This window comes from Amia ocellicauda, chromosome 2 (assembly GCF_036373705.1).
Source record: "Amia ocellicauda isolate fAmiCal2 chromosome 2, fAmiCal2.hap1, whole genome shotgun sequence".
NCBI lineage: Eukaryota > Metazoa > Chordata > Actinopteri > Amiiformes > Amiidae > Amia > Amia ocellicauda.
Window position 1 is genome coordinate 9603420 of NC_089851.1, and position 12278 is coordinate 9615697.

The following is a 12278-nucleotide window of genomic DNA, read 5'->3' on the forward strand; positions in this document are numbered from 1 at the left end:
CATTCTGTTCTTGTTCTCTTGGGCAGCAATTTGAACATGATGACTCAATGGTCGACAGCCCTGAAAAGAATAATTTTACACATTTGCAGCTTCCCAACATGTTCTTACCTTAAAGCTCTCTTTTGCAGTAGTCTTGAATTTCCAAGTCTGACTGGCGTCTCGCTTCCAAAACCTAGAACAAAATACACAAACAAAAACATTAAATACAAAGTGTGGGAGGGCAGTGAAGCTGGTGTCATATTGTTGATGCTTTTCTATGAACATGTTTTCAATGAAATATCAAACTGAGACAGGGAAACATTTTCAAACGCATCCAGTACGTCTCATGGGCTTGCCTGCAGTTCAGTAAAACTATTTATTAAAAACAGCCTGTCAAAGGGGTGCTTAACTGGATTTCTTTGAAATAACAAGCATTCTGCAGTCTGCTAAAATTAGTTAGGCTATTTACTCTTAAATAGCATGAGCTTCATTTTAGCAAATCGATGGCATAAAGATTTTATATAATGTAAATAAAACTATGACTATATTTGCTGCTGTGCACATTTCACACAAAAGTAAGTTGAAAGGTAATCTAAAAACCCAAACTGGAGTATTAAAGACCATGCATTTGAAGTACTCATTCCTTTTTAGCGAAACCTGCAACTTTGTAGTAATATACAACTATACATTGTATATTATTTCAAAAGGAGATGCAACATATTAATCTTGGAGTAGGGCTTCCAGCCTTGGCAAATATACCCTGGAAACTAATGGTCATGTGTGGCAAAACTGCACCACTCAAATCAACTGGCAGAAATGTGCTAATCTGGCACTCGGTAACAAAACAAAAGTGCAAATCGGATTATTGTAGAAGTCAAAATCAAAGATTTTCCAGCAACTTTGTGCAACATCATTTCATAATATTAAATCATTATATTAACATCAGTTTTAAATCACTCTTAGTAACAGCTAAAAAAAAAAAAAAAAAAAAAAACTATGAAAATGCTAATCGGAGGGAAAACCCTGTTTAATGCTTTTTATTGTTGTGAAGCATTCAGGGCATTAGCTCACCTGTCAATAATTTTCACTCTTCTATAAATTGTATATTTATAAACAGATGGAATTGTAATATACACTGTGTGGGAAATGTCCCAGGAAGACCATTATAACAGACTGTTTCAGATAGTGCTGACTGTTAGAAATAACTAGACTGAAAGAATAATGTGAGCAGGTCAGACGGACTCAGGATAACCATAGAGGGCTCTCATTGACATTCTTTGGTCTAAACCATCAGGGCATTTATTTTGTTATTCCTCCCCCATTTCCAATCCTCAGGTATACTGAACTGCTGCAGCCCACACAAGGGAGGGGAAGGGAGTGCTAGTTGTGTTTTGATCTCAGTCTTAACATTTTGCACACCACATCCCTGACCGCAGATGTCAATCTATTGAGTCCAGATGAGTAGAGAGCACTATTTTCAACTGCCCCCACCCCAACACACACAAAATATATCTGTTAGCAAATAACCATTATTTAATTTTATATTACTAGTTGTGCTTCTATGTAACTCAAAAGTGTACAGCAGCTAGATATTATCTGGAAGCGGTAATGTGTAGGAGAGAGAGTTATGATGTTAAAAATGAAAAAGACCAAATGCTAATACACTATTAAAATGTGAAGTAGGAATCCCATTAGTTATATGCTGGTGGGCTTCTTATTTTTAATAATTGAATGATGAACAATGGGCCCCACATGTGTTTCCACTTCTGAGTTTACCAAAGTTCATGAGATGGCTGTAATTCACCTTTGGGATCATCACGCCCTGCTGTAACCCCAGTGTTGTTGACAATCTGGTATTTCTTATTGGTTCCTTTTAAATGGGGTTTGAATCGCCTCCTCTCAAAACAGGGAAGATGGATTTTGAGAAATGCATGCTGGATATATTTTGGAATAGAATATTATTTCAGCTGCAAGGAATATCCTGCAAAAACATTGCTCATTCGGAAGAAATCCCTTGCATTGCTTTCAACTCGGCAGCTGATAAAGCAATCCTAACTGATGGGGAACTTGGCAGAGATTTTTTTATACTATAAAAGGTAATTGCATCTCTAACCAAATATATACATTAATGGTTTTAATTTATACTTTTCTCCAATTTTAGATTTTAAATGTGTAATTTGGGTGTCATTTCATGTAGATACAGGTTAAAAAAACGTATTTACAATTCCATAATTGACTAACTTTTTCAATGTGCTTTCACATTGCTTGTGCTATGAAGTCATAAAGTGCATTGCGTTTACAATTGTTCAAAACAAAGTACATGTGCTTACAAGAAGCAAATTCCCGAGGGAATGTTTTTGGCTACAGGCCTGTATAGCATAAAGGAACCGTACAAGTGCCTAATGAGACACAGACTTGTGCAACATTTATAGTGTTACTAACGGAATGCAAGCAATTTCTAAGAACTTGAGCTCAGACTTTTCATATTCGTTACAAAGCTGCACCCAGGGAACGTACACTACATAATGACTTGTGAAAAACTCCGTGTGAAATAGAAATTTAATTTGCACCAATTTACCTTCGATTTACATTAATGATAAAAGCATTCTGCCGTTAAAAGATCCATAGGTGTGATTCTGACTGTTTGCACATATAGTTTGTGTACAAATTCATATCTGAATGTAAAACTTTCACCTAGCACTCCAATTGAAATGGATTCTCTTGCATCTCTAACTTTTGGCATAACTTCCAAATTGACACACGTGTAAGTTTCATCATTATAGAGGAAATGTCCATAGAAGAGGCCTTTTAATTACACTGGAGAGAAACATTTTATTTGTAGTCTACATATTTATGACTGATGATTTAAACTGATCATCCTGCTAAATAAATGCAACTGGATTACCCATAAAGATAGGTCACAGTAGTCTAAAAGTAAATTAGTCAGTGAGGACCAGTTGGTAATTGGGCAAGGATTTACATATACTTGCTGAATACCTGTGCGATCAAAGCATTCATTTAACTTAAAAAAAAAAAAAAAAAAAAAAAAGCATGAATGGAAATTTCTAAAAATAGAGAAAGGGGGTGCATGTGGTGCAACTGGGATCTGCTTGAATTAAAAAGACAAAGGATCAATTAAAACCCAAATTTGAAAATGAGCACAATTCTAGAGTTGCTAGGAATAAAATTAAACTGAATGTAATGGAGCGTCTCTTTCCTAATTTGTACAAGTTTTCTTGCATCTTATTTAAGTTGTCCATCTTTTGTGGTTTTGTATTGCTAAAATGGCATGCAGTGCAGCATGTTGTTGTTTTCATCCATGCACTTGAAACATAATGACACCTGTTGTGAATATCAAGTTAGTTAAAAATACCAGTATCAATCACAGATGCAAGTAGCAAAGCAGCTTAGTAAACAACCATTGGGCTTGCCTGGTATACTTATTCAAGAGAGTTTACACTAATAAATATAATTGATACAAAGAAATTGGAAAGTTATTTTGTAGAATATAAATAAACCCTGGCTCTCTCTCTCCCTCTCTCTCTATCCACCGTGTCCTTGGAATTCCAGAGCACACAATGCAAGGACACTGAGAACTGGGTGCTATTTAGGACAGCGATATCAGCCACTTACCTTGCCCACAGTACTTTACAGCTCCAACATAATTTGAGATCCAGGGGTTCCTGAACATGGTTGCAAGAGAAAAAGACCAACAAAAATAGAGGTAGCAGCTATTTGTGAACTAGTCCAGATGCAGCACTAGGCCCGTCTTCACAGCAGAGTGTGGAGATTCCTGCGAGCAGCACTGAACAGACTGAAGCTGTCAGGCTATCGATGGGCTCAGGGAATACAGTGCATGCATCGCAATAGGCTGCAGGGGTAAAGCAGCTCAGGATGGTAATCAGATTACAGGCAAAAATTAGGCTCAATAAAATGCTAAAACAGATTGGATGAGGAGCGTTCAGGAGACTGAAGCACAGAAGTGCTGCAAATCTGTGGAGTGACAGCATATGCTCCTTTGGATGAGTTACAGGACCGTGGCAAACAGCTCCTTAAATAAAGAGGAAAAACAATCTTCTCTAATGGACAAGAAATTCCACTCATCTCTAAGTAATCAGGAAAAAAAAAAAAAGTGCAAGGAGTGCGTGGAGAGAGAGAGAGCAAAATCAGCTCCCAGGCTGCCAGAGGACTGGATCTGACTAATCATATCATTATGCTAAATTCGTTGCCTAACTCCAGAGAAGCCAACAAAGAATACCGTTAAAAGTCTTGATTTATGGATTTATGGACATGTGAGCAGTAGTGTCCAAAAAAGCCAAAGCAAAAATCTGAGATTGTTACGATGGTAAAACCTGATTTGCAAAATAGGCCTGCTACTGCTGTACGGTTTCAATTCAACTAACTGGATAAAAAAAAAACTACAGGTTTTGAAGAGAAAGTGTAAGCACAGGAAAAGTTATAATTCAAATTATAACAAGAACACATCTACATTTTTTGAAATGTTGGGTTGTCTACATCTGAATAAAAATTAATCTTGATGTGCAATGTATTTATTATTTGAAAATAGTTTAGTACTATATCAAAGTGTGACTATAATAGCATTGTTTATTATATTTAATGATGAACCTCTGATAAAAATACAAAAATATATTCAAGATGTGAGATCAAACTAGACAAACTTACCACCTTTCATTGAGTAAAAAAGTATAAAGTTGCATGATACTTGCACTCAGTGGAAATGGGGTCAAGTGGACACTTGATGAACTTATTGGAAGTGACAGGTTTGGAAACACTTCTGTCCTAATGTAATTAGGCCACGCATCCAAACAGATCCATTGCCAGCTGCATCTTAATTGAATGAATGAATAATTAAGTCAATCAATACTGCTATATTCTCCTTAATTGATTGTTTTAAATAACATACGAATTTTTTGTAAATATCGCTCAGATCTTAGAAAAGTTAAACGAGGAATATACAGGGGGGGGTTTATACGCATCACACTTTCTTTTGGATAAACCTAGATTACAGTGAGGTTTTCTAAATTTCCAAGTCAGTTTATAAGCTACTTAAAGCAGAGGCCTTCTGTACATCATTTCTTACAGGGGCCACTTGCTGTGGCGAGGGACACTGAGCAGTGACTCCATGCTGTAAATACTTGAGCTCGACATTGTCGTGCCAATTTCTGATCAGTCATTCATATTTGTGCACAAACCAATCCCCAGGGACTATATACAACACAACAGTGGTTCTCTTTAAAAGGTTTTTATTCTTTATATCCCTGACTGTAATCATCAACAATGACTAACGTTTCAGAATACAAGAATTTCAATGCTATCTTTTAAAGCAATAAAATGCACTGCGTGGTGGAGACTTTTGAGTGGGAGTTAATATAATGGCAAATTATGCCACTAGTGTTCCAGCACATTATCGGTTTAACAGAATAATTCAATAAAATTCACTAGACCGTAACCGCCTGCACTGTCATTATTTCAGAAAAAATCTATTAAATACATTCTTTACAGCAATTGTGCTTGCTGCTCAGTTAGGTTCATCTGTGGGGGACAAATTCTTGGCATGTCACTGTAGGGGACAAAAGGCACTTCAGATTTTATCAAGGAGGTAGAAAAAGCTTCTTTCAGCCCATACGATAAGTTGTTGACGTCATTAAAACCAATCTGGGATAAGAGGCAGATAAACACGAACAGCATGAGCAATAACACTAGTTTGGTTCAGGAATGTTATAACTGATAATAATTAGACCTTTATTAAACCTGGGGACGGGGGTTGTAAACCCTTCTTGCGTAGTCAAATTCATTTTTAAATGGAGTTATCGATATCCCTTTTAAAAGCATTAAGTGTCCACGTCTCATTCCATGTTGAATGACAAAGACTGTAAAACCCAGCAAATAAGGAATTAACAAGGATTAAGGCTCAGCTTTCTAACAAAACATATTGAGCTTAGATAAAGACATGCAAGAGAGACACCTCCGCTAGGCCAGGCCAGGCCAGGCCTCCATCACAGAGGAGATCACAGATGACAGCACCATTTGAGAACTTTCTGATCTTCCGCTGCTTGATTGATAAGTTATACTGCCTAAATGGGGAGGCAACCATTAGGCCTAGGCCTTAAATCATTGACCCTTCGAGATCAGTCTCCTAAAAACTTTGGTTATCCAATATGGATTGTTTCTACACGTTGTATTAATTGTGGCTCTGCGGCTGCCTTGTGAAGGGTGCTATTCCACAAAAAACCTGGATTGAATCATGAATTGTCATGTAAAATATAAGAAAAAACGTTTAATCTGAATATAGATAACATGTTAGAAAAGTGGTCTCTCCCCGTAAAGTTGAATTTATCAGCAAGAATGTGATAAATTCTAAGAGTAATTTGAAGGAAACTACTATATGAAGAAAACATTAACTTGGGAAAGGATTACTATGGTGTCAAAAAGTAGACAACACTCCAACATACGGTAAAATTGTAAAAGTATAACCGTCTGCAATAAATAATCTCAGTGTAGTTCTGGTTATTATGATTCACAGCAATATAAAAAAGATTTAAGGGAAGTGACCCAATTAAGCCCACCAAAGTCTTGTTTTGTTATAAATGTGAATTTCTTCCCAATAAAGTGGGTATTAACGCAAAGATTAATCTCATCTAAACACTTGTGGCTATTGGCCGACTGCTTTAAAATGGCCAATATTTCTGACTGATATTTGTCTGATGGTGCGGCTTTTATTGCATCTAAGCATCCAATTTGTTCTATTCTACTCTATTCTACCTTTAACAAAACATGAATGATACACACGAACTGCAATGCAGTTCCCACGTGGCCTGCTCTCGTTCTATAGGCCAATGAATAGGAAAATATTTGATACTGGTATCGCCCAGGAATTTTCATATTGGTGCATCCTTACTTTTGACTTCACCAAACACTGTATTGTCCAGTGGCTGGAGGATGGGGGTGAGGTGAGATGAGAGCCGGAGAAGCACAAGCCCATTTTCTCTGGCTTTGGTCACAAGTGCCAGGGAAATGAGGCATGACTGTCAAAAATGTAAACCCTTGGCAGTCCCATGTCAAAGATCTTAGACAAAAACAGCTTCTCAAAATACTCTTGAAAATTATTCTCTGTCCATCAGTGATCCGCACGAAATTAACAAGATTCCATCGTGTTATTGCAGTGCCTATAATTTTTTCTCTGCCTACTCATTTTGTCCCTATAATGAAAATAAGGTAAGTAGTTCAGTTCATGAATGAACAGGATATATTCTGAGTAATATCAATTAATTTAAGGCTTTTTTAATGAGGTACAGTGGGTTCTGGGCTTAGTGGGCTTACTACGAACAGTGGTCCATGGGAAATGAACCTCTAATTTTATATTGAGTTAATGTAAACATGTAATGTCTTTATAATAAACTTTTTTACAACAGACCAGGTTTATTATTGTTGGTAGAACAAATTCAATAATGATGTGCTAATAGGCTTTTCAAGGGCGCTGTTCCTTTTAAGCCCATATAACAAATACAATTAAGATTTTAATTGATAGAACATTAAATAGTTTTATCTGAAGAAGCTTCGAAAATGCTTTGATTTACTATGGTCATCAACAGTTTCTCAATTTTTGTTGTTCTACTGCATCTATCTGTGTGACCATCATTCTGAGAGTGTCCCGCACTTGCTCCGAAAACTCACAAAACCTATATTTTCAAATACAAAATAGTGCTTTTAAATACCAAGCAAATGCATCATGGCTTCTTGGGAGGGTCCCTCATAAAGCAAAGTTTTGGGGTGACTTCTAAAAATGCTGCTGCACAGTGGCAGCACAAAGTCATAAATAACTCAACAAAAAATGTGATTGGCTCCAAATGAAAAAGTAACATGACAGTAACATGTGCATTTGCTCTGAAACGGATCACCCTTCTAAAATGTCCTGTATTTTTTTGTATTTCAAAATAAAAGAGCAAGTGGGCTTATATGGAAAATGGGCTTAATTGGGTCACTTCTCCTAAGCCATACAGATAGGCTACATATTTTGGGGTGAATTAGGCTAGACAAAATGAAGTCCTGTGCTGGCTAAAGAAGTCACCTAATATTTTTTCCAAACAAACCTTTTACAGGCATGTTTGAATTCTACAATACAAATTAACTTTCTTTTGCAGAGAATACTGTCAGCTTATAAATGATCTAAAACTCTGAAGTTCTGGAAATGCGGTTATAGGATCAGAGAAAGGAAAAAAGCTTTTTGACGAGCTCTCTTCAGTTGTCGGCAGTAAGCTAGCTCTCCCGAAGAATGTCGAGGCTCAGATTCACAACAGAACAGACATGAATCTTTCTGGCAAGTTAATGATGTTGAACTTGTGCACCACATGTTGTTTCTCTCGGCAAACAGTACACTTCTGGGCTTAACCTAGATGGAAATAATTCAGCACATGTAGATAGGAAGGAGAAAAACAAAATTAAGTATAAAAAAAAAAAAAAAGATAAGACGTCTTTCAGAAACCTGCTACAAACTTTACAAAAGGTGCTTGCAGGTTTAAATACTCAAGGAAGGGTTAAACGGGCATGCTTATCACAAACTGAACATTCAAGCTAAAGCCATATACCCTGAAGCATGAAAAAGGATCCTAAACCGAGACTTGTTTGTGATGAAAGTGACAGGTTGGAGCAGAAATCTTATCACTGTAGGTCTACAATGGCACAAACACAGATAACTGAGGTATTCACAATGCAAAGCTTTTTCAACAGGACCTTGTTTGAAGTCTGTCAAATAGTATCTTTTTTTATCAAGCAACACACAAATCGCTCAAAGTTACAAGTAATCTTACATTTCCAACAAGTTTAAAATATCACCAAGTAAAGCAAGAGGGAAAGATGCTTTAACCCTCCCGCCAGTACTACAGTAAAGGGAATTTATTTACCATTAAAGAAAAGCCCTTGAGAGCCGTGTACTCTGAAGCTGTACAAGGTCAGATGGATACACCGCTCTTATGTTTTCCTTGCACAAGGCCGGTCCTTCGCAAATAGTATCAGTAGAGGGAAACCTCTCAAGGGTGCCGAGAGCTACAGACTCCAGCTCAATTAGCCACAGACCGGCAGACACTGTACCCCAGCCTCCGTGCTCAGCTGCTTACCCTAATAAGGCAATGTGCAAGTTGACTGGCTGACTGGGAGGTCATACACTGTTTACCTCTGCAAGCAAACGGCATGTAGCTCTGTATGACCCACCTTTTGGCAGACAGTGGGCGCATACATAATCCTTGTCAGCAGCTATAAAAGCAACAGAGTCAGCCTGCCTTCACACTATGGGAAATTGACAGTTTAAAATCTGTCACTCATTAAGATGTATTGTTTTTACAAATAAGTAAAACTGAGATCCCCCCAACCAACCCAAGCCACAAAACAAATAGGATAAACCGACACTCGCAGTGGACTTTAAGTGTTAACCTTGTGGGAAGCTATCTGTGCTCTCATCTTTCATTGGTTTAACCACCACACTTCAGTGGGGTATGAAGGGAGACCCTTCGCAATTAAAAGAGCACTGTGGGAGGCTTTGGGATGAAGCATGCTGTATGAAGATGAGGAGAAGGCTAATTTATTCAATGTCCTTCACAATGTTGGTTAAAAAGGTAACCTTGGTCCCATCACTGCAGTTTCTGATCTTCATTACTTTTGGGTAGGTCTTGATTAGAGAACACCGATAGTATTCTGGTTCAGGCAGGAGTAATTTGGTATGTTTTGAGCTATTCTTCACATCACAGGGATCTTCACCAGCCCCTGCTCTGCTGTTCGACTATCAGAGCCTGCAGCATCTCCCACTAACTGCTGATTTCTGAGGGGTAGAGACTAATAAGGCTGCTTTACAATCTACTGCAAAAGCAATGGACAGTGTTTTACAGGACAAATTACTGAATGCTACGCAGGGGGAGATCAGATCAGATAAAACTTAATTGACTAAGTGCAAATAAATTGAAAGTTATTTATTCATATTAAATGACATTTCAGTTGTATTTTAGCAAGAGAAAATAAAACGCCAGTGTCGGACAGCACATATTAGTACTGTATTTGCATTGCACCAGTCAAGTGTACATCTCAAATTGCTTTAATAGCTAAGCAGCAGAAACCTATCAAATCCATCAAGGACATTTACAAAGTATAATACTTGCCAACTACAGCTTTGATCACCAAAGGCACCTTCAGCTCCTGGCGCAGAGTCCTGACAAGTTAAACTACACAATGAAGGAGAGTAAACAATTGTAAGTATTCAGCTACATGCGTATCCCCAGAGAGCTGGTGCTACAGCTACCTTTCCAAGTTTTGTATGGTCCTTTTGTTTGTGTATTGGTGGGGGGGATTAGGTAGTATTGGAAAACTGGAAGGCTTAACGTTAGTATTCCATATCATTTACACTCCAAAAGAGCTCCACGAAGCCAAGCTGAGCCAGACATGGAAATCTGCTCCTCTGGCAAAGGGAGCATGAAAACAAAAGATGTTGGCTTAAACAATGCATTTCTCATCTTCCAAACCAACTGCTAACGTAATTAACCTGCCAGAAACACATTAGTTTTAAGCCGACATGCGTCTCGGTTCTGTCTGAAACGTATGATAATTTAAATATCTTTCAAAATCCTACTGTAGAATTGAGCATCCAGAACAGAAAGGACGGTTATAGAACATTTGGCAATCTGTGTGGTTTAAGTTGCACCAATCCAAAAATCCAAATATGTTGTTCACATAAAAGGAAAGGATCATCGACGCCACTTGTTGCTGTGACGACTGTAAATGTAATTTATATTAAGCTTTTCACATGACGGCTATTCATTAAGTCAACTGTTGAAATAAGGCGGATAAATTCAATACAAAGTAAGACAGATATGAAGGTCTTTCTATACAAGCCAGCTAACTAAATACTTCTATTAATGATGCAGATAAAGTACACTGATATAGGGTTTTCCTTATGAAAGAAACTACACAATGAAAAGCATAGTTTCCAAGTAACCAATTCTACATTGATGCCAGTTTACAGCAGTAGATAGTCTCAGCACATGAAGGAAACTATCATAATTCAAAAGGTTAAAAGTTCAAAGTTATGCAAGGAAGCTCTTTTACTTGCATTAAGTCATTAATAAGTCAATTAACCGAATGCGATTAGGTCCAAATCCTACACTTCCTGCCACTAAAGACAAATGGGAAATGGTTCAAGCACAGACCCAAAGACCAGCTGGAATATCTAATTCATCCCTATCAATCACTGCTTAAATGGCATGGATTCAACTTTAAAACCATTTTGTAAATTCATGCTGATGAAAGCATCAATAGTCTCTCTGTTGACTGGAAATGCGGAATGGATTGCGTTGTTCATCTCAAGTCAACAAATGCTTAAGGAAAGTGTGCGTAGGACCATTTGTACATTTTCTAAATTAGGTTTTTATCCAAAACAATCCCAGATATAGGCATCTCAGCATGTGCCTGTGGATATGTATGCCCTTCCAACACTTCAAAATACAGCTTGACAGTAATAGACATTCAGTACAATGGAGGGGAAAAAAATCTATTAAAACATTGAAAAATAAATTAACAGGGAGCACTATGGGACCAGTACAGCAAAATCATCAATTCCATGAAAGGGTGTCTATAAATACCAAAATTACAAAAAGCCTAATTGCTTTGGGCAGTAGGATATTTTGCTGCTCTAATGAATCAAATGGGATTCAGTAAGCTTTATTCACACTATTGCTTGAAAAATCATTTGGAATTCATTAAAATATGAAGTTGTGTATATACAAAATGTAAATTCAGGTTCACTTTTCAGAAGAAAAGCAGTAAATCCTAGCTGCAACACATGCAAAACAGCATATAATAGACATGTTAAAGGGTCATAAACTGTATAATTTGTCTTTGTGAGCTGTGGCCACTTGATGTTTAGTGAAGTTGTAGCAGGAATACTCTTATCAATTCAGAGACTTTGTTCAGTTAAACACTTTTTTACCACATAGCCTACATTTTGAACATTATCTTTTACCTTACTTTACACACTAGGTAGTCTAAGTGGTCAAGGGTGGTAGTAGGGATTGTTTTTTATTGCAAAGGAAAATACAATGTTTGTCCTATATGCATTCGACAGTTTTTTGTTTATTATGGTTAATTAGAAAATTAAACTGTCTTGACAGGTCAGTACTAACCACTGACATTTTTTGTGACATAAGGTAACTGCAAACAGCAGTGGGAGAATTAATTCCACAACGGAAGACCATTTATCATGTTACTTTATTTAAAATAGAGCTTGTTAAAATCTGCAT

At 37.2% G+C, this 12278-nt stretch overlaps 1 protein-coding gene across 5 annotated transcripts in view; it reads right to left on the reverse strand.

Annotated features, from left to right (window-relative positions):
- The window catches only part of svila (supervillin a), a 57333-nt gene extending 53565 nt beyond the window's left edge, over positions 1–3768 (reverse strand). For 3 of the 5 annotated variants that reach the window (XM_066717795.1, XM_066717794.1, XM_066717796.1), the window contains exons 1-2: positions 3613–3762; positions 109–172 (exon numbers count right to left, since the gene is read on the reverse strand). In XM_066717795.1, the coding sequence (XP_066573892.1) occupies positions 109–172; positions 3613–3670 (122 nt within the window). In that variant the 5' untranslated portion in view covers positions 3671–3762. Of the gene's footprint in view, positions 1–108; positions 173–3612 lie in introns of all 5 variants that reach the window. The other 2 variants (XM_066717792.1, XM_066717793.1) reach the window with 2 other exon arrangements.
- Positions 3769–12278: the final 8510 nt, after the last annotated feature.